The sequence below is a fragment of the Hydra viridissima genome, unplaced genomic scaffold (assembly GCF_058129835.1).
Source record: "Hydra viridissima isolate aposymbiotic clone 2 unplaced genomic scaffold, HvirCarnegie_v1 scaffold_6, whole genome shotgun sequence".
In the NCBI taxonomy this organism is placed as follows: Eukaryota; Metazoa; Cnidaria; class Hydrozoa; order Anthoathecata; family Hydridae; genus Hydra; species Hydra viridissima.
The window spans coordinates 4,553,242-4,572,853 of NW_028324305.1; the positions used below are offsets into that span (position 1 = coordinate 4,553,242).

A 19,612-nucleotide genomic window follows, 5' to 3' on the forward strand; every position below is an offset into this window, starting at 1 on the left:
GCATTAGCTAGCTCAGAAGTTGGTTTTAAATTTATTGAAGGTATAAATCTTAGACTACTACTTCCAGTGAGTCATGACTAATTGATTTTTTGTATTTGACTGTGTAGCGTTATAACCACAGAGTGAGATCAAAAAGTGTAGAAACTTTTTTAGCTGTTTAATCATGATACTGTGTTTATATCCTATCAACTTGATTTCAGCATTTAGCTTAATTTGTTATTTATTTGTTTGTGTAGTTTACAGTTGCTTTAGCCATTAATGTTTTAATAAAATCAACGCAGTTTTTTGTTGCAGCATCTTGATTACTAGTCGGCCTGTTACGTTCGATTTCATTTACATTTTAATCATAGAAGTGAGTTCCACTTCTTTGACTAAAGTAGAAACGAAAAATCTTGCACTCATTTATTCCAGGCGTTTTAGGTAACGTTTCGCGGAAATAAACTCCCCTAAAATCTTGCGCTGCTTTTTACTACTCGATATTAGGTAGAGGTTTGTTCTATGGTAAAACTTTATCAACATTTACTTTTTGTCGTTTTTACATTAACTTTTTAATGATTTTCTCATTAATAATTTTCATAAATATAAAAATGAACATTAAACAGTATTCGTCGAATGATGCTTAAACAGAGAAAAAATAGTCCTATGTTGCCTACTAGTATTAGAGGGCTGTTAGTTGGTAAATTTGGATGTGAGAAAACAACGTTGCTACTTAATCTGCAAGTTAAACAAGGTTAGCTTTATTATAATAAATTAAAAATTTTTGGGAAATGTCTTTTTTAGGTTGAATATTTAATTGTAAAGAAAGCGTTTAAGGTAAAATCGCCGAAAGATACTATACCTCGACTCTTTGATAATAATTATGCAAGAATACGAATCAGCAATCCTGCTTCTGCACTTATTTTGGCAACAGCAAAAGTCAATAAAGAATAATTTAACATTGAATAAAGTTTTTTTTTAAATCTGAGGAAGACGTTGTAGATATACGTGACTTATCATCAGAAAAGAAAAGTTTAATCAATATCAATGAATTGTTATTAGAAAAGCAAAACAAGGGTGAACCATATTATGCTAGTGGTAGACGCAGTAATGCAGATTGTATTTATCTCGTGATGAGTTTTAAGCTTCCACAACAAACTATGCGTTTGGAGGCATATTTTCTTTTTTTCTTTCTACAAAACGTAAAAAGTAAAATTATATATATTCCAATCACATCCTTATGATCGAATTTTAGATGTGACATTAAGATATAACAGCTTGAATAAAAACCAAAAGGGTTCGTGTGAAGAATTGTCTTCTCTTATATATTATATTACAGTTTTCGTTGTGCATTTATTATATCATCATTAGAGTTGTATATTTCCATCCAAAGGTGTGAGTCCTGTTGGGCTCCAAGTTCATCAAACTTTTATTTGATGAACTTGGAATAATATTAACTAATCGTTCTTTGTTATATCACACAAAACTAGCCGACAATCAATTTCATGCACTCCAATGTAGTGAGAGACAAATCTATTGATTTAAAGCACAAGGGCTTGCTTTAGCTTGATATATTGCTTTGGCGGCAATAAATCTAGCATTACTTTCAGCCATTAAACCATCCATAAAAAACCGAAAATTCAAAATGCAACATCTGTTTTCATAAAAATTTCACACACTCGTAATTATTAAACTAAAATCCATAAAATTTCAACCATATAACTGACAAGCAATACCCATCTTGAAAACAGGTTTACAAACGCACAAAAGCACGCAAAAAATATGCGCAAAAAAGTCTTATCCAAAAAAGTGTTAGGAGTAATAGAATGAAGCTGTAATTATTAAAATTTGAGTTAACCTAATAATGCAATGATTCCAATAAGTCAAAACGTTGCAATGATTCCAATAAGTCAATCCGAACAGAGATTGGTTTACCGCCGCATCCAGGTGAATTTTAAAATGATTAACATATTTATTGCTGCAGAAATCCGACTTTTTTAAGTGACTCTGAAACTAAAATAAGCATCTTTTTAACTCAGTTTACTCTGAATGAATCCCTTTATATTTTATGCAAGATACTTTTTCGAGGTTGAGAGAGAGAGGGGGGAGAGAGAGAGAGAGAAAGAGAAAGAGAGAGAGACACTCGCGCGCTCGTTCTTATATGTATTTTTAGAAGATTCAGTATAAAGTACACACTATACATCAGAGTTGATTTCCTTTATATGACTACTAAGAGATTCTAGAGTTTTGGACGACACATGCTGATTAAATTGCTTCTTTATTTTTTTTTAAAAAACCTTTTTTACATTTATCATAGGCATTTAAGAGATGGACGTGCAACTCATTGTTTTACATCATAGAGGCCGCAGAAATCAGCAAGCCATGCGATTTTGCGACAAACTCTAAATTTTCACCCGTAAACAAAAAAATTTATTAAAATGGCTGCCCACAGATTTAAAACAAAACTCTGACTACGTGGTATTAATTTAAACTTTTATAGCATTTGTTTAACAAAGCTGTTCAGGATAAAGTAATTTCATGCGTTGATAAATTTCTACACAAATTACACCAAGGTAAAGGAAATTAGTTGTCGGTACGAACAGATTTTCATCATTTTTTCAAGATGAACATATGTAAATTTGAGAACTTTTTTCGTGTATACAAAGCCCGTCAATTATAAAATAGACCTGTAAGGATAATTTTTAAATGACTAAAAAAAGTATAGCAAAATATATAAAAGCTTAATAAAGTAAATTTTTATCAAGATCTGGTTTCATTCAACTTCTTGGTCCTTCATTCATTAGCCTTAGTTTTGTGTATTTTTTTAGTATTTTTTTCGATGTCGCCATTTTTTGTCTCGACTACTCTGTAAGCTCCATAATATATGTTTTTTATTAACTATTTTTTTAGAGGTATATTTTCTAATGGGCTTTTTTATAATACATTTGATAATGCAAAAACTTTTAAAAAGTTATTCAAATTTATAATTATTTTGCAAAATGCGGCTAGATCCCAGCAAGCACACAACGTTGAAACAACGCTGAAATAACGTTGATCCACGTTGATCCACGTTATTTCAACGTTGTTTCAACGTTGTGTGCTTGCTAGGATGTTTCATGTTTTCGTCTTTTCTATTTCATATATTATTTCGTTTATCATTAAAAAAGACATAACAATCCATTTGTTTTTGTCAAATAAAAATTAGTTTATATATGCCTGGTAAATCATGTTATGTTAATATTAAATACTTTGTTATTCTTGCGGTTTTCCATAAAATGCCTTTGCTAAATTTTTTAAAACTGTGACAAACTTTTTTTTTCTTTATTGCATTTACATTCATTTTATGTATAAGTTATTCATCCTTAACTGTATATATTTCTGTTGTTAAACATAAAAATAGAAAATTCTATAATATTCATAAACTGGAAGTCTGCAGCAAAATAGTATATCGAGTAGACATGAAACCAATGTGCTTTAGGTAGCTACAAAACTAGTTAATATTTTGTATTATTTAACATATCTCTAGTTATACATGTACTAAAGTAGTTAAGTAAACGATCTCAATTTCTATATTATCATCAGCGTTTCTTCTTAAAGTATTAAGAATGTCTAGCTATATAAAATTAAGTTTAAAACTTGGTTCTATTGCCGTCACCTTTCATTACTTTAAAGGAAGTTGATGTGACTGGTTAGACGAGACCAAAAACATTCATCGAATCCGACAGACTTTGCTATAATTTAGTTTTTATTGTTTAAAACAAAAGATTTGTAACAATACGCAACGTGCATGGTTCGCAAAAAAAAACAATGTCGTTGCACGTCCATCTCTTACATGTCTATGCATTTATATAAGTCAAAACAGATCTTAATCGATTTATTAAAATACCGCACAATAATGGTAGGATTAGCCTTATCACGTCTTCGGTGTTCAATAAAAATTTAATAATCCAATTATAAAACTAGCTATATATCCCCCTGGAGCATCTGTAGCCTCAACCATGGCCATTGTATGTAAACAGTTGTCTTAAACAAGGTGCTTAGGAACATGCTCTAAGACCTTGCAACACATCCCCAGAAATATTTTTTTTGATTTTTTTTAAAAAATATTTCCTCATTCACAAAATGTAAACGAGAACTTTTTTTTGTGGGGCCTTTGATGATATTTGAAATCTGTCGATGAACTTTGATCTAATTTATGATAGAAGAAAAAAAAAAAAAATTTACAATTAAAGGAAACGTAGTCCTAGAAAGGGGCAGTTAGGAGTCGGGGCCGGGTTGGTTTAGCTTCAGTTACCCTGATTTTTTGCTAGTCATCCTCATTCGACACCAGTATCAACATACTAGAAATTTGAGTATGCCCCATGCCTCTTAGTTACGTATCTTGAACAACAAAATTCCTATGCACTACTCTAAAATATGTGATTTCTCCCCAGGCCCCACAAAAAAAAGTTCTCGTTTACATTTTGTGAATGAGGAAATATTTTTTAAAAAAAATCAAAAAAAATATTTCTGGGGATGTGTTGCAAGGTCTTAGAGCATGTTCCTAAGCACCTTGTTTAAGACAACTGTTTACATACAATGGCCATGGTTGAGGCTACAGATGCTCCAGGGGGATATATAGCTAGTTTTATAATTGGATTATTAAATTTTTATTGAACACCGAAGACGTGATAAGGCTAATCCTACCATTATTGTGCGGTATTTTAATAAATCGATTAAGATCTGTTTTGACTTATATAAATGCATAGACATGTAAGAGATGGACGTGCAACGACATTGTTTTTTTTTGCGAACCATGCACGTTGCGTATTGTTACAAATCTTTTGTTTTAAACAATAAAAACTAAATTATAGCAAAGTCTGTCGGATTCGATGAATGTTTTTGGTCTCGTCTAACCAGTCACATCAACTTCCTTTAAAGTAATGAAAGGTGACGGCAATAGAACCAAGTTTTAAACTTAATTTTATATAGCTAGACATTCTTAATACTTTAAGAAGAAACGCTGATGATAATATAGAAATTGAGATCGTTTACTTAACTACTTTAGTACATGTATAACTAGAGATATGTTAAATAATACAAAATATTAACTAGTTTTGTAGCTACCTAAAGCACATTGGTTTCATGTCTACTCGATATACTATTTTGCTGCAGACTTCCAGTTTATGAATATTATAGAATTTTCTATTTTTATGTTTAACAACAGAAATATATACAGTTAAGGATGAATAACTTATACATAAAATGAATGTAAATGCAATAAAGAAAAAAAAAGTTTGTCACAGTTTTAAAAAATTTAGCAAAGGCATTTTATGGAAAACCGCAAGAATAACAAAGTATTTAATATTAACATAACATGATTTACCAGGCATATATAAACTAATTTTTATTTGACAAAAACAAATGGATTGTTATGTCTTTTTTAATGATAAACGAAATAATATATGAAATAGAAAAGACGAAAACATGAAACATCCTAGCAAGCACACAACGTTGAAACAACGTTGAAATAACGTGGATCAACGTGGATCAACGTTATTTCAGCGTTGTTTCAACGTTGTGTGCTTGCTGGGATCTAGCCGCATTTTGCAAAATAATTATAAATTTGAATAACTTTTTAAAAGTTTTTGCATTATCAAATGTATTATAAAAAAGCCCATTAGAAAATATACCTCTAAAAAAATAGTTAATAAAAAACATATATTATGGAGCTTACAGAGTAGTCGAGACAAAAAATGGCGACATCGAAAAAAATACTAAAAAAATACACAAAACTAAGGCTAATGAATGAAGGACCAAGAAGTTGAATGAAACCAGATCTTGATAAAAATTTACTTTATTAAGCTTTTATATATTTTGCTATACTTTTTTTAGTCATTTAAAAATTATCCTTACAGGTCTATTTTATAATTGACGGGCTTTGTATACACGAAAAAAGTTCTCAAATTTACATATGTTCATCTTGAAAAAATGATGAAAATCTGTTCGTACCGACAACTAATTTCCTTTACCTTGGTGTAATTTGTGTAGAAATTTATCAACGCATGAAATTACTTTATCCTGAACAGCTTTGTTAAACAAATGCTATAAAAGTTTAAATTAATACCACGTAGTCAGAGTTTTGTTTTAAATCTGTGGGCAGCCATTTTAATAAATTTTTTTGTTTACGGGTGAAAATTTAGAGTTTGTCGCAAAATCGCATGGCTTGCTGATTTCTGCGGCCTCTATGATGTAAAACAATGAGTTGCACGTCCATCTCTTAAATGCCTATGATAAATGTAAAAAAGGTTTTTTAAAAAAAAACAACAAAAAAGTTTTTTTGATGTAATTTGAAATCTGTCGATGAATTTTGATCTAGTTTAATATAAAGCAAGAAAAAAATTGAAATGGGTGTTTTGGAACCATATCCCAGGGGGGATTCGGGGGATCGTTTCGAACACCACAAAATCATGCCTATGCCCCTCTATTTAGATTTTCAGAAATGTTTGTGATATATTTATTAACTTACTTTAAAGTTTTTAAAAATGTATGTTTAACATTGAAATTTTCCGACAGATGTGTAGTTTTCATTACTTTCTATATACATTTTTATTGAAAGAAAAACAAAGCAAAGCAACCTTCAATTATTAACAATTAGTAAAGCTAGCAGTTGCTAGTTGTTAACAGTTGCATAATAACTCCTTACACGCGTTGAAATACGAACTAAAAGGGTGTTTGTACCCATTATATTGACATTTGATTTGACCGATATATCATGCCAATGTTATCAATCCTTGTTAGAAGTTTTTATTTGAAGCATTCATTTAAAATGCCTAAACATGCAAAAGAACATAGTGATTTTGATAAAAAGTTTTGCATTTGCTGCTTCAGGAAAGGCAAGTATTTGAGACCATTAAATAATGCTAAAACAACTTATTTAAATCTAAAAAAAAAGATTAATGACTACTCAAACCTTATCAAGACTACGTTCTGGAAAGATTATTCAGCGGATAATCCTGACCTTCCTATCATGCTCGAAAAGAAGAAAAAAGCTTGCAGGCTCTGATCCTTACTTCACTATGCGGCCGTGTCATGAAGGTAATTATAAATATATTGATGTTTATTTTACCTTAGTTAAAATTAAGTTATTTTAGTTATTATAGTTGCTATACATATGCTATAAAATTTAGACCTGAATACCAGAGTTATTAGAGAGAGAAAATGTGAATGTTTTACTGTGAAAATGGGCGCAAATCAAAAATAGAAAAAATATTTGCCCCTATGGTTGAATGTGTGTCGGGAAAACCTGTTATTAATCTCCTGAAGATGTTTCAAATAAACCTGCAGAAAGACTAATTTGTCAAGATTGATATGCCCAGGTGGGACAAGGAATTCCACATCCCTGAACGAAATTAGAAAGACAAAAGAATTTGACTGCCATTGTGAAATCAACATCCCCAACATAGCAAAGAAAAGTTCTGTCCAGTTCTATCAAAGATTTCAGCACAAATGACTCAGGGAACAACTCAGCTTTGAAAACTTTTGGTCCAAAGCAACTCACTGTCTCTTTCGTAAAGACTGAGACTAAGAAATCTTTCTTTTCTTTAGATAAATTGAACAAACTTCAATTAAAACTACATTCCAGGTAAGTTTTTGATGCTTGAAAATACTTTTGAAAATATATTTGTTATGAGTTTAAAGCCAATTTGTGTAATAACTTCGTTATGATTTCTAAGAAATTGCAACACGATTGAAGTTGCACAATTTCTGAGAAGTGAGGCAGGACGGAAAAGCGTGGAATCTGGTTTCGAAGTTAAACTAAACAACGAAATAATTGGAAAATTATTCAATTTTGATAAACTCCCATTGATATTAGAATTAAATGAAAGCGAAGAGGTAAGTAAACTATTACCAAAAAAAATATTTTTTGATCGCTGGATTTGTGTCGTTCATTTTGATTTTTTATAGATGTATAGTTGGTAGAAAAGATGCTTCTATAGTATAATGCAATCACATTAAAGAGCTTGTAGCAATGGTACTTTATCACAAAATCAAGGAAAAAATGATGTTGATATCAATTAGGTGTAGACAGAGAGCAGGGACTGTCAATAACCCTACAACCAGAGTTAAAAAATAATAAAATTCCAGAGAAACTGAGCAAGTGTAACAGATATGCGTGCTTTTATATTGGCCATTTTGCCTTCATTTAACAAAATATACCATAATTTGCGATTAACTTTGGATAAATTGAACATTTCATCCTTAGATTGCACAGAATCTTAACATCTAAAGGTTTTGCTTCAAATGGTTGGAAAACAAACTGCAACATCAAAGCACTCTTGTCCGTATTGCATGACGTCTTCTCCTGACTTTCAAAAAGCTGATCATTATACTCTGGAACCTTTGTGTAGATTGTACGATCAATGCAAATTTAAAAAAAGCAAAAAAGTTCACAAATGTTGTTAATCTCCTTTTATTAACAGGCAAGAAAAACAAAAAAAATACTAGAACTTGTAAATGTTCCTGGTCTACATATACTGCTAGGTGTTGTAGACAAAATTTTAAAAGAGATTGAAAAAAATTTATTTGAAAGTAAGGAGTATGGGTTAAAGTTTGTTAACCAATATCTGTCTAAGATAAACATCTGCAGTTTGTTTCACCGAGGGCAGCATTGTTGGGAAGGCGATACTTGCAATAAATTGCTTAAAAATATAAAACTGTTTTTTCATGAATCTCGTCTTGGAGTTTCCGCTTCCAAATACATTAAGGTACTACGAGCTATAGAAATCTAAGGGCTACAATTCCTTTGAAGATACACATAGTTGAGCAACATATTATCGAATTCATCGACATGAAAGGTGGAGTCTTTGGTTTAACAAATAACTTTTAAATTTGATAAAAAATAATTTATAATCTTAGTAATTAAATGCTCTATTTCAACAGTTGAATCGTAAAATTTGATTAAGTTATGACGAATATTTATTAAATAAACTTGCATTTCTTTTGTACTTCTCATATTCTATAAGCTTAGGATACTGGACCGGACAAGCTCTCGAATCCATTCATCAGGATTTCAATCAGTTTTTGCAAATGAGAAAAGTTTTAGAGCACAGCCGAAACTATACAGAGGCGCTAAAAAACGCGGTTGTTACTTACAACTACAGGCACTTTTAAAGTAGCTTTTTGTTTGGAGGAATGTAGTTTGTAAAAAGTACAATATTAAACCTCCTATGAGCAACTGTTTAGTATGATTTTGAATTGTAAAATATCAATCATAATCTAACCATAAAGACAAGAAATTTTTTTTGATACTGTAAAAAATAATTTTAGCAAACCCTTCTCGACCACTAATTGCCCTTCTTTAGAGTATGGTTCCTAAACAGCCTTTTAAATTTTTTACTTGTTTTATATAAAACTACATCAAAAAAAAATTTTTAGTTTAAAAGTTAAGACCATTTAAGGTGTTTCAGGGGGTAATTTTAAGCTTTGCTTGGTTATAAATCATCAATGAAAAGAGATTTTTTGATAATATTTGAAAGCTGTCGATGAACTTTGATCTAGTTTATGATAGAACAAAAAGAAAAACTTTACGATTAAAGGAGACGTAGTTCTAGGAAGGGGGCAGTTAAGAGTCGGGGTGGGGTTGGTTTAGCTCCAATTACCCTAATTTTTTGCTGGTCATCCACATTCGAAACCAGCATAAACATACTAGAAATTTGAGTATGCCCCATGCCTCTTAGTTACCTATCTTGAACAATAAAATTCCTTTTACAAACAGAACATTTCAGTTTTAACATTCTGTTAAAAACTTTAAATAACGGTGTCAGCGCTTAAAGCTGGTTTCATTACTCAAAAAGCTAAAAGTCGTGCTGTATATTTAAATGATTTTGTGAGCTAATTAATCTTTCAAAATGAAACTTCGTTTAATATAATTGAAGCTAATCCGAATTGAATCTTTTTATGTTACTTGATTCATTGGAAATATTTCCCATTGATTAAACCGATATCACACCTAAATATATGTCCAAATATATACAGATATGGACAGTATTTGTGCGTCCAGTTCAAAGTACAAAACTGTACGAAAGGATTAAGTTTGTGCAAGAAAGTGATTTGTGGTTCTTGAATAAAGTATATATCAATATATCAAACAATATATCAACGGACAAAAAAATTGTAAAATGATCAACACCAAGCTAAGTTTGATTGCGATATTATTTTTAGCTGATTGTTTATTGTGTGATGACGTTTTTGCTACTTTGTGTAGTAGAATACTTTTTAAACAACCACAAAACTCTTATGAATTTCTTTACAAAGAAGTTATCAACGGCATATATATAAAAACAAACAAAGTGGTGGATAACTTTCCTCTCTATGTCAATGAAAGAGGTAGCATCAGTTTCCAATACAATAAAATCCTGAATGCTTTTTATTTTACTAAATCAATTAAAGGAGAAAATGTCTCTTTGGGATTAGGAGCGGAAGCAGACCTTGCAAAAATAAACGATCCAAAAAGCTGGGTTAAAATGGCGGATCAAAAGAATAATGTTTTTGGAGGAGTAGTGACTAATTGGTTTCAGTATCGTATTAAAAGAAACGTATATTTAAAACAAAACTTAACAATTACGTGCTCTAACTCCACTGATTGATTGTTTCGTGATTTGATTTTCAATTATGAAATTCCTTTTATAAACGATCCGCTGAAAGATTATTTTACACCGGTAGATAACTTATATTCGCAAAACCGGCAAGTTTATAAGCATTCAAAATTCAGTGTTACAACTTGGTATCTTTACTATCTTAATGCGTTTTGGAGGATAGGGCCGAATATCACGTCAATGTGGGTTAACTTGGCCGTGTACGACCACGCATTAAAACCAGAGTTTATAAGTAACGTCTGGGAAATGTTTGAGGGTAAAAAGTGGGTGAAGCTAACTGGTGTAACATTTCAATGTCGGGGTTTAAACAAATCATGCAGCAATGATCGATGTACTAAGAACGGTGTATGCAGTTTAAATCAACTTAACAGAAGCACTTGCACATGCTTCTTTAATTACACTGGTGACGATTGCAGTAAAAAAAGTATGACGTGTAAAAGTGTTGTAGAAGTAGCAAATACAGAAGCAGGCTCATTAATGGCCAATATCTGTTTATCTAACAATATCTTTTATGATGTTATGTGTGCAAAAACGGTTTCAGGAGAGTATGCTTGGACAAGTTACAACAGCTGCAAAATCCTAACAACAACAACAGCAACATTAACAGCGGTGTCTAGAACATTAACTGATTTTCCTCCATATACTATGTTTCCAGATTTTCCTTCAACAAACGATCTTGAGTATTCTTGGATACCATTTCTAGTAATTAGTTTAGTTGTCTTTTTTCAAATTACTGGTGCAGCGATTTATTGTGGGGTAAAGCATAGGTCCAAAGAGTTGAATAAGTTACTTTTTCCGAGGATACTATCATTATGCTGGTATATTAGTAAGTTTGATTAATAATATGCAATAAAGATATAACATTATATATTATGAGCACATACAAATATGTTAAAAATATTTACAAATATATTATAAATATATTCGCATCTGTAATGCGGATTTGTATTCGGGTTTAGGTAAGAGTTCAGGTTTGGTTTTGTGTTCGGGTTTGGTTTTGGAAATTCGGTTTGAAAACCCGAACCTAAATTTAAAGTAAACATTTAATTCGTTCCGTTATTTTACTGTAATTTGATTTAATGCTATTTTTTCCTTAATAAATCTTAATCAATATCCTTTACTAATTGTCATTTAATAATTTGTAATAAAAATATCTTTAGCTTACTGTTTAATTTTGGTCTTCTTGTTTATCTTCTTGATTTTTATCATAGAAATGTTGGCATTTATCAAGCTGTCACAGCAAGCACATAATGTAGAAACAACGTTGAAATAAGGTTGATCGACGTTGATCAACGTTATTTCAACGCTGTGTGCTTGCTAGGGTATTTTAATTTAAAAAACGAAAAGGTAAAAAACTAGCATCACAAAAAACGGCGAATAAACCCGAATCCAAAATGTAAATAAAACCCGAATCAAAATTGTAGAAAAAAAACCAGATTCTTTTTAGATTCAGGGCTTGTAAATTATGATTCAGGTATGGGATTCGGTGCAAATGGATTCCGTCTCTTTAATTTTAGATTTTTAAGCTTACACAAGTCCATTTAGGACGAATGTAAAATCCGAGTCTGAGGATTCGGATGTTTACAAATAGGAGGTTTCTGATGTTTGTTAAAATAAAACTCTTCATGCGTTTTAAAGAGCAAAGTTTTTGGTAGGACAAGTTTTTCTTCATACAGAAAAATGTTATTTAAAAATTTTTATAAAATTAAGTAAAGCGGAATAAATCGAATAGAAATTCTGCGTAAAGTCTTAAAGGAATACCAAAATAATGATAAAATCAAAATAGCGTAAGGTATGTAAGGTATCAAAATTTTTTTTTGAATTTTTACAACATTGAATGTCTAAATATACAAATTAATCTAAACTTGATTTGTTTCAAATGGCTGGTGTACAACTTTGTACTATACTGGTTACTATTCCTTAAAAACCGAAAAATCAAACACCAATTCTCAATTATACTCAACTTAATACAATTAAACACAATTAAACCAAATGGCAATCAAACTCTTCCTTCATAACATCAACATATTTAAAATATTTTTCAACATGAAATTAAATATATAATTTTTAAGTTCAGTTCAGCTAAAGAATAATAGGATTTTGCGTTTAAAAGTTTCTTGTCTTTTTATGCAAACTTTTTTTTAGATATGTGGGTACTCCTTTGCTTTAGAACAGCTGTAGTTATTTCTAATCTTCAGAAATATGGACCGTTTACATTTTCAAATGCAGATATGATCGTTTATGTTACAGCACCACTTTTTTACTTGTTCATTTTAATAGAGGCCCAGTTTTGCAGTGAGAAGGAATATCTTGATAGTACTTATAACGGCGATGAAATTTTTCACTACTTAGATTCGATCTACGACGAAGAACCTCAAATTTTTGTAACTATTGAATGCTATCATTTTGAGACTAGGACTCGCGTTATCACGTATACTGATTCTCAAGGTAACAAACAATTCAGAGTTGAAACCTACCAAGCAAAAGTCACTACATTTACCGAAACGAAACAGTTTTGTGTTAAGTCTTGGCGAGATGTCTCTGATCGCAGTCAAGTACCAAATACTCAAACTAAAGTTATGCGTGTTAAATTAACAAAGAAATTCACCTTTGCGGATCAACAAACATATGACGATTTTTCAAACTTCGAATTGAGTTTAATTGCTAGAAATCGAATTAGAGACACCCATATAGAATCCTCCACCGCACTCAATATAACTGGGTTTAAAGAGTGTGTAATGGGGATTGCTAGTAATCGTCCGTTTTGGATGAACAAAGTTTGCTTCCAACTTACTCATCTCTTGGCCCTATCATGGCCATACAGATGGCTAATGAAGTTTGGCACGCGAAGAATAGAGCATTTAATTAACAAAGAAATTTCCTCATCTTCATATCAATCTTCAAGTATTAGTTTGTCTGAAGAAAACTTTTCTCCAAATCAGCCCCTCCTGGTCCCCTCGTTCCATTCAGCACAAATTGGGTTTCAGCCGTTTCCAGCTGAAATACAACATGATAACCAACGTAAAAATTTATGTCAATATCCCAACGTTTTAGAAAACCCTGGAACAATGAAATTCATACCCCCTCCATCACATCCTTATAATTAAAACTATTAAAAGTATTGCATGAATCGGTAAAAAAATTGAAAAGTGAAAATTGCTAATAGTGTTCACCAAATAAAATACGAAATTGATGTAAGAAAGCTTAGGACAATTTTTAATAATTATCTATAGTTAGTTTTTGTGTTATTATATCTATTATTATTACTTCCTTTTTTGTAAACACTGACTATGTATAACGACTTCTATTATAATCTAATGTTTAAAAGCATATTGGTTTTTCCATAGTAATATTAACAATAATAACAATAATAAAAATAATAATGATAATAATAAAATTAATAGTAACACTAATAATAATAATAATGATAATAGTACTAGTAGAAGTAATAATAATCATGATAATGATAATGATAATAACAATAATAATAATAATAATAATAATAATAATAATAATAATAATAATAATAATAATAATAATAATAATAATATTAATAATAATAATAATAATAATAATAATAATAATAATAATAATAATAATAGTAATAATAATAATAATAATAATAACACAGTAAAAACAAATTTTAAAATAAGGATGTTATGCTTTTTTAGTCTGATTTTCAAGAGACTTTAAACATTGATAATAAATATAACAATTTATCAAACTAATGCACATCTGTAGTTTGGTTATAAACTTTTAAACAATAACTTATCAGTATATCAGGAACTACCGATGAACTGCTGAATGTCTTTTAGCAACTGATCAATGAAATTCATAACTGGATAACCTTTTTCAATAAATTTCAATAATTATTTCTAATACGATCAGTATCAGCTCATGCTTGACATATCTGTTCTTTTAAACTGTTTAGTTCAGATTGCGCTCAGAGATGTTCCAATATCCGTCATAAGTTTTTTAAATTGGACTTTTACTAGGAGAAAAGCAACCTCCTCAGGTTTGGCTTCTATTATCAAAAGTAGGATTATATCAGGCAATAAAATTATTTTTTTGCTGACTATTCGTCAGGTTAGAATTATTTTCTTCTATCTCCTATTTTAAACGTTGGAAGAAAATGAGTTGTTAATTTTAGTAAGTAATGATTACTTAAATAAATTACGTAATAACTAATCTTTTAAATGATTATTTATCCTGAATAATTTAATTAAATCGTTTAGAAAAAAAACATTAAAAAATAAAGTATATTTTAAAAGTAATTTTTACTTACTAAAAAGAACAACTCATTTTCTCCCAACCTTTAAAATGAAGATAAAACAAAATTATTACAACTTGACGTATTGACAAGTTTTTCATTAAAGACAAATAAAAAAAATTTTGCACAGGGGCCAATGCTATAAACATAAAAAACTAAAATTTTTCCGTAAAACTCGAAGTTTTTACCGTAAAAAGCGAAGAAAAAAAAAGTCCGTTGACATAAACATTCAAAAAATTCCGTTTTTAAGATAAAAACTTCGCTATTAAATCCAATGCTATAAAAGAACCAGGCCCACCAAGCACACAACGCTGAAACAACGTTAAATAACGTTGATTGACGTTGATCAACGTTATTTCAACGTTGTTTCAACGTTGTGTGCTTGCTGGGGGGAATTGCCTATTCAGATAAAAAATGCGTTTTTTCGAAAAAAAACTTCAGATAGATATTTGATCTCAATTTTAGATATTTTCTTCGTGATTTTTAGCGGCCATTGTTGGAACAACGTTAGCGCTTCAAAATCATTGAACATTAGGTTTTGTAGGTTTTCGATAGTTATTTTGGTTAAATAAATTTTTCATAGTGTTTGACTAAAGAAAAGTATAAATAGTAAACAATTATGCCTTATTATACACAAATACACAACAAAATAAAATGCTGTCTAAAGTACTTAAAATGTTACTAGCAATAAAGATCAGAGAAAACAAAGAGGTTCTTCTTGGGAACCTTAATATGAATTAATTAGCAAACTATTCAAATAAAAATATGTATAATTACGTTTATGTATGTATGTATGTATGTACGTATGTATGTATGTATGTATGTATGTATGTATGTATGTATGTATGTATGTATGTATGTATGTATGTATGTATGTATGTATGTATGTATGTATGTATGTATGTATGTATGTATGTATGTATGTATGTATGTATGTATGTATGTATGTATGTATGTATGTATGTATGTATGTATGTATGTATGTATGTATGTATGTATGTATGTATGTATGTATGTATGTATGTATGTATGTATGTATGTATGTATGTATGTATGTATGTATGTATGTATGTATGTATGTATGTATGTATGTATGTATGTATGTATGTATGTATGTATGTATGTATGTATGTATGTATGTATGTATGTATGTATGTATGTATGTATGTATGTATGTGTGTATGTATGTATGTATGTATGTATATAATATATATTTTAACAAATGTAATAGTATAAGTATGTAATACATAGTATATATTAGCATAATATAAGTATGTAATCAATCAATTATATATTTCTAAATAAAGATTTAATATTCAAGTTTACACTTAAATAGTTATAAACTAATGTGAGTAGTAGCATATTGTGGGTTCTAGCGCATTGATACCCTGTTATATTGGGGGGGTTCAAGGTTTTCCAAGATGACTTACCTTTTATTCAAAAAATCTTTTTAGAAGTTCTAAAAAAATTTCTTGCTGCAATATGTTTTTGTGATGATTGTTTTTGTAAAGTTATAAAATTTTTTTTCTTGTTGAAGTTTAAAAAATATTTCTTGCCATGATTGTCATAAAAAATTTCTTACCGCAATTATTTAAATTTATTTTCTTCTTTAAAATAAAATGTTTTTAGCGAGAACAAAGCATGCAGGTGAAATGAAAGCGTTGTTTGATCTTTTGTTCAATAACATCAGGATGGTGTGTTTGAAGATAAGTAAAGAAGGAATTTGTGTGAAAACAAAAACAACGATAAATTTAATGTTTGAAGTGGAACTTTTTGCAGATCGGTTTGACGAGTACGTGTTTGATTTTGAGGATCCGTTGCATGTGGGTATTGAGAGTTATATGAGTAAGGTGTTTAAAACGGTGAAAAGTGGTAGCGAGTTGACTTTCTCGATTTTGAATGCGGGAAGTTTGGAAATCGCCGTGAGACCTTTAGACCAGCTTGCGTATAATATTAATGTGGCGACGGAAAGCGTTAAAAACGTGAATTTGAGTGAATGCTATTCTTTTCGGTCAAAGAGAAGAATTTTGGCTTCGAGGTTTAGCGATATGTGTAAGATGATAAAGCCGACCTCTGAATTTAGAGTGGCTTTAGAGAAAGGGGTGTTGATATTTTCAATGGAGACAAGCGGTGTTTTTTCTGAGAGCTTTAAGTTTGGAGAAAAAACTGAGAATGAAGTGAAATTTGATTTGGTGCGTAAGTCTGATCAGCTGTATCGAGATTCAAAAATAGTTTCTTTTTCGAGCGTGTTGGATGTGTTTGTGGGAGAGACTTTGATGATTTCGTCAACAGGAGAAATGGGGATGGTAAAAGTGTATTTTCTTTGAAAGATTTTTTATTCTTGTCAAATAAAAAATTTAAAAAAAGAATTTAGAGAATGGCTCCTAAGAAGGGAATGCTTGAGAAGGGCGAATTTGGTCCGAGCAGTAAACCGGATCCAACAGATTCGTAGCCTTTGCCAGTTTTAAAGAAGAGTCCGTCTCCGTTGACGCTCTTAGACCAAGGTCTTAAGTATAAGCCAGGGCCAGCTGCGGTTAATTTCATTCCTTTTCCGTTTTTGTTCAAGTAAACTATACCGCGTCCAGCGATTTTGTCGACCATATCAGAACCGGCAGAAGCTCCAACACCTGAAAGCAGGCCAGTGGCAAGAGCAGGGACAACTGTTGTCGCTAGAGTGCTTCCAAGCATGCCGAGCAAAGGGAGTAGCGCACCGATGAATCCTCCTTCTACTTTAAAGTTGTGCATGAGTTGTTTTTTGCTGAGTTTGAGCGTGACTCCTTTTCCGTTGCTGTAGGCTTTTTTAATTTTGTTCAATTGAGAGTCTGTAACTGCGATGATGTGATTTTCTTCTAAATCTGAATGAGTGAGTTTTATGCTGCCTTCGGTTTTGACTTGAATGGCTTTTTTAATTTTGTCAGCTTGTCCTTGCGAGATGTTTAGTCTGATCTTTTGATAATTGCTCATTTTTAATAGAAAAGGAAAAAAATTTTCAGATTTTTGGAATTATCGATTGAAATCGCTTCCGGAGAAAAGATCGGATAGAGTTGAGAAAATTCTTTCTCTGATGTGATACCTGACGTTGATGCCTTCTCCTCTAAAATCAATCAAGTTTCCATTTTGGTCGACAATATGCGTTTCCATTCTTGAAATTTTGCTAACAACGATGGTAAGGTAAATTAAGTGAAAAGGTTTTTCAACACTTTTGTAGCCGGGTTCAACCTGTGGGTAAAAGGAGTAAATGTCGTTTGTTGCTTTTCCGTCTAAGTAAGACGAGCCGATGTAGTCGTTGGTTACTCGGATCACTGCAGTATCATCAATTCTTACGATGTTTTCAGACTCGTAAATGTCGATGACGCTTGTGACTTTATTAGGGTTAACAGGGTCTTCTCTTTTTTCAACGTAGGTGTATTCGTTTTTGTTGAATCCAAGGAGCGGTCCTATGCTGTTATTCACGTTAAAATCGACCCAGTATTTTGTTGTTGCTGTAGGCTTTCCAAAGGTCAATACAGCTTTTAACGAAGACTCGTTTGCTGTAATGGTAACACCGTCTACTCTGTATAAGTTTCCTGTTTGTTTTTGCATTTCAGTTTGAAGATATTCGTTGATCTGGTTGATGTCATAGGCTCCTTCTTGAATGTAAATGGTGTAGCTGTATGGGCCAGCGTATGGATTGTATCTGAAAACGTTATTTTTAGAGGTGATATTGAGGTAGCTGCGATAGGTTTCGAGTCCCACAAGAGCCATTTCGTACTGTTTGTTTAAAACAGCTCGATGGGTATTTCAAAGTATGTTTTGATGGAGCTCTTTGATACGGTGGGTGTATCATTTTTCGGACATGTCATTTATAAGTTTAGAAAATAAAAATCGTCAAACCCGCTTCTGTATTTTCCTTCGTCCATTTTTGATGACAAATCAATGACAGTAAATCCGTGGGGTTGGGACCAGCAATGTTTGCAAAACTTTTTAAATTCTTCTTTCTCCATATCATCTGAAACATGGTCTTCATAAATGTGAATGACGGTTTTTTGTCTTGAGAAGAGACAAATAAAGTTGGAATTTTCTCTGATGGTTTGCCTGGGGAGCATGAAATAATTTTGAGCGAGGTAAAAGCAGTCGACGTTGGAGTGTCTTCCTCGGGTGTTATATTTTTCGCACGTGTTTTGTTTTGTGTCGAGTAGCAGGTCGTCAAAGTTCATTAAATTGTTTTTGGCTGAATCGAGATTTTGAGGTCCAGGTACGTCTTCTTTACTTTCGAAAAATTGGTACTCAATATTCTCGTTGTCAGAATTTATTTTTTGAAATTTCTTCAATGACGGCTTCAAGATTCAAGTTTTTTTGTTTGATTTTGTTTAGAGTGATGTACAATTCGCATATGATTTTTTTTGGCAGTTTTTTTTCAAAGGAGCTTTTGAGTATTTTGTATTCAAGTTGAAAAAGGGATTCGCAAAAGACTTGCAAGTGATTATAATCCAACCATCCAGGTCTTAACAGCAAATTGAGAAGCATCGTTGTTTTTCCGCAACCGGAGTTTCCGACGATGATTCCTCGCATGCTTCTTGGGAAAAGCTTGCCGTTGTTTCTTTTAGTTTTACCAATGTTATATGATAAATCAATCAATGCCATTTATATTTAAAAAAATATATTTCTTTGTTTAAAATGTACTGCGTCAAGTGTAAAAGAGAAACTGAAACCATTCACTTGAAAAACAAGATGAGTAAAAACAACAGGC

At 31.1% G+C, this 19,612-nt stretch overlaps 2 protein-coding genes across 2 annotated transcripts in view; both read left to right on the forward strand.

The window, feature by feature from the left end:
* Positions 1 to 19,612, forward strand: part of LOC149886733 (intraflagellar transport protein 54-like) — a 280,492-nt gene that overhangs the window by 26,974 nt on the left and 233,906 nt on the right. The window lies entirely within an intron of this gene.
* On the forward strand, positions 9,974 to 13,720 carry LOC149886736 (uncharacterized). The gene is made up of 2 exons (XM_090091426.1): positions 9,974 to 11,439; positions 12,759 to 13,720. Exons 1-2 carry the CDS (start codon positions 10,794 to 10,796, stop codon positions 13,718 to 13,720), a joined length of 1,608 nt encoding a protein of 535 aa, XP_089947552.1. The 5' UTR covers positions 9,974 to 10,793.

Excerpts from the sequence above, each read along its gene's own strand:
- LOC149886736 (XM_090091426.1), top strand. The coding sequence starts at position 10,794 with ATGTGGGTTAACTTGGCCGTGTACGACCACGCATTAAAACCAGAGTTT. Across the intron at positions 11,440-12,758 it reads ATCATTATGCTGGTATATTA|ATATGTGGGTACTCCTTTGC; the intron begins GTAAGTTTGATT and ends ACTTTTTTTTAG.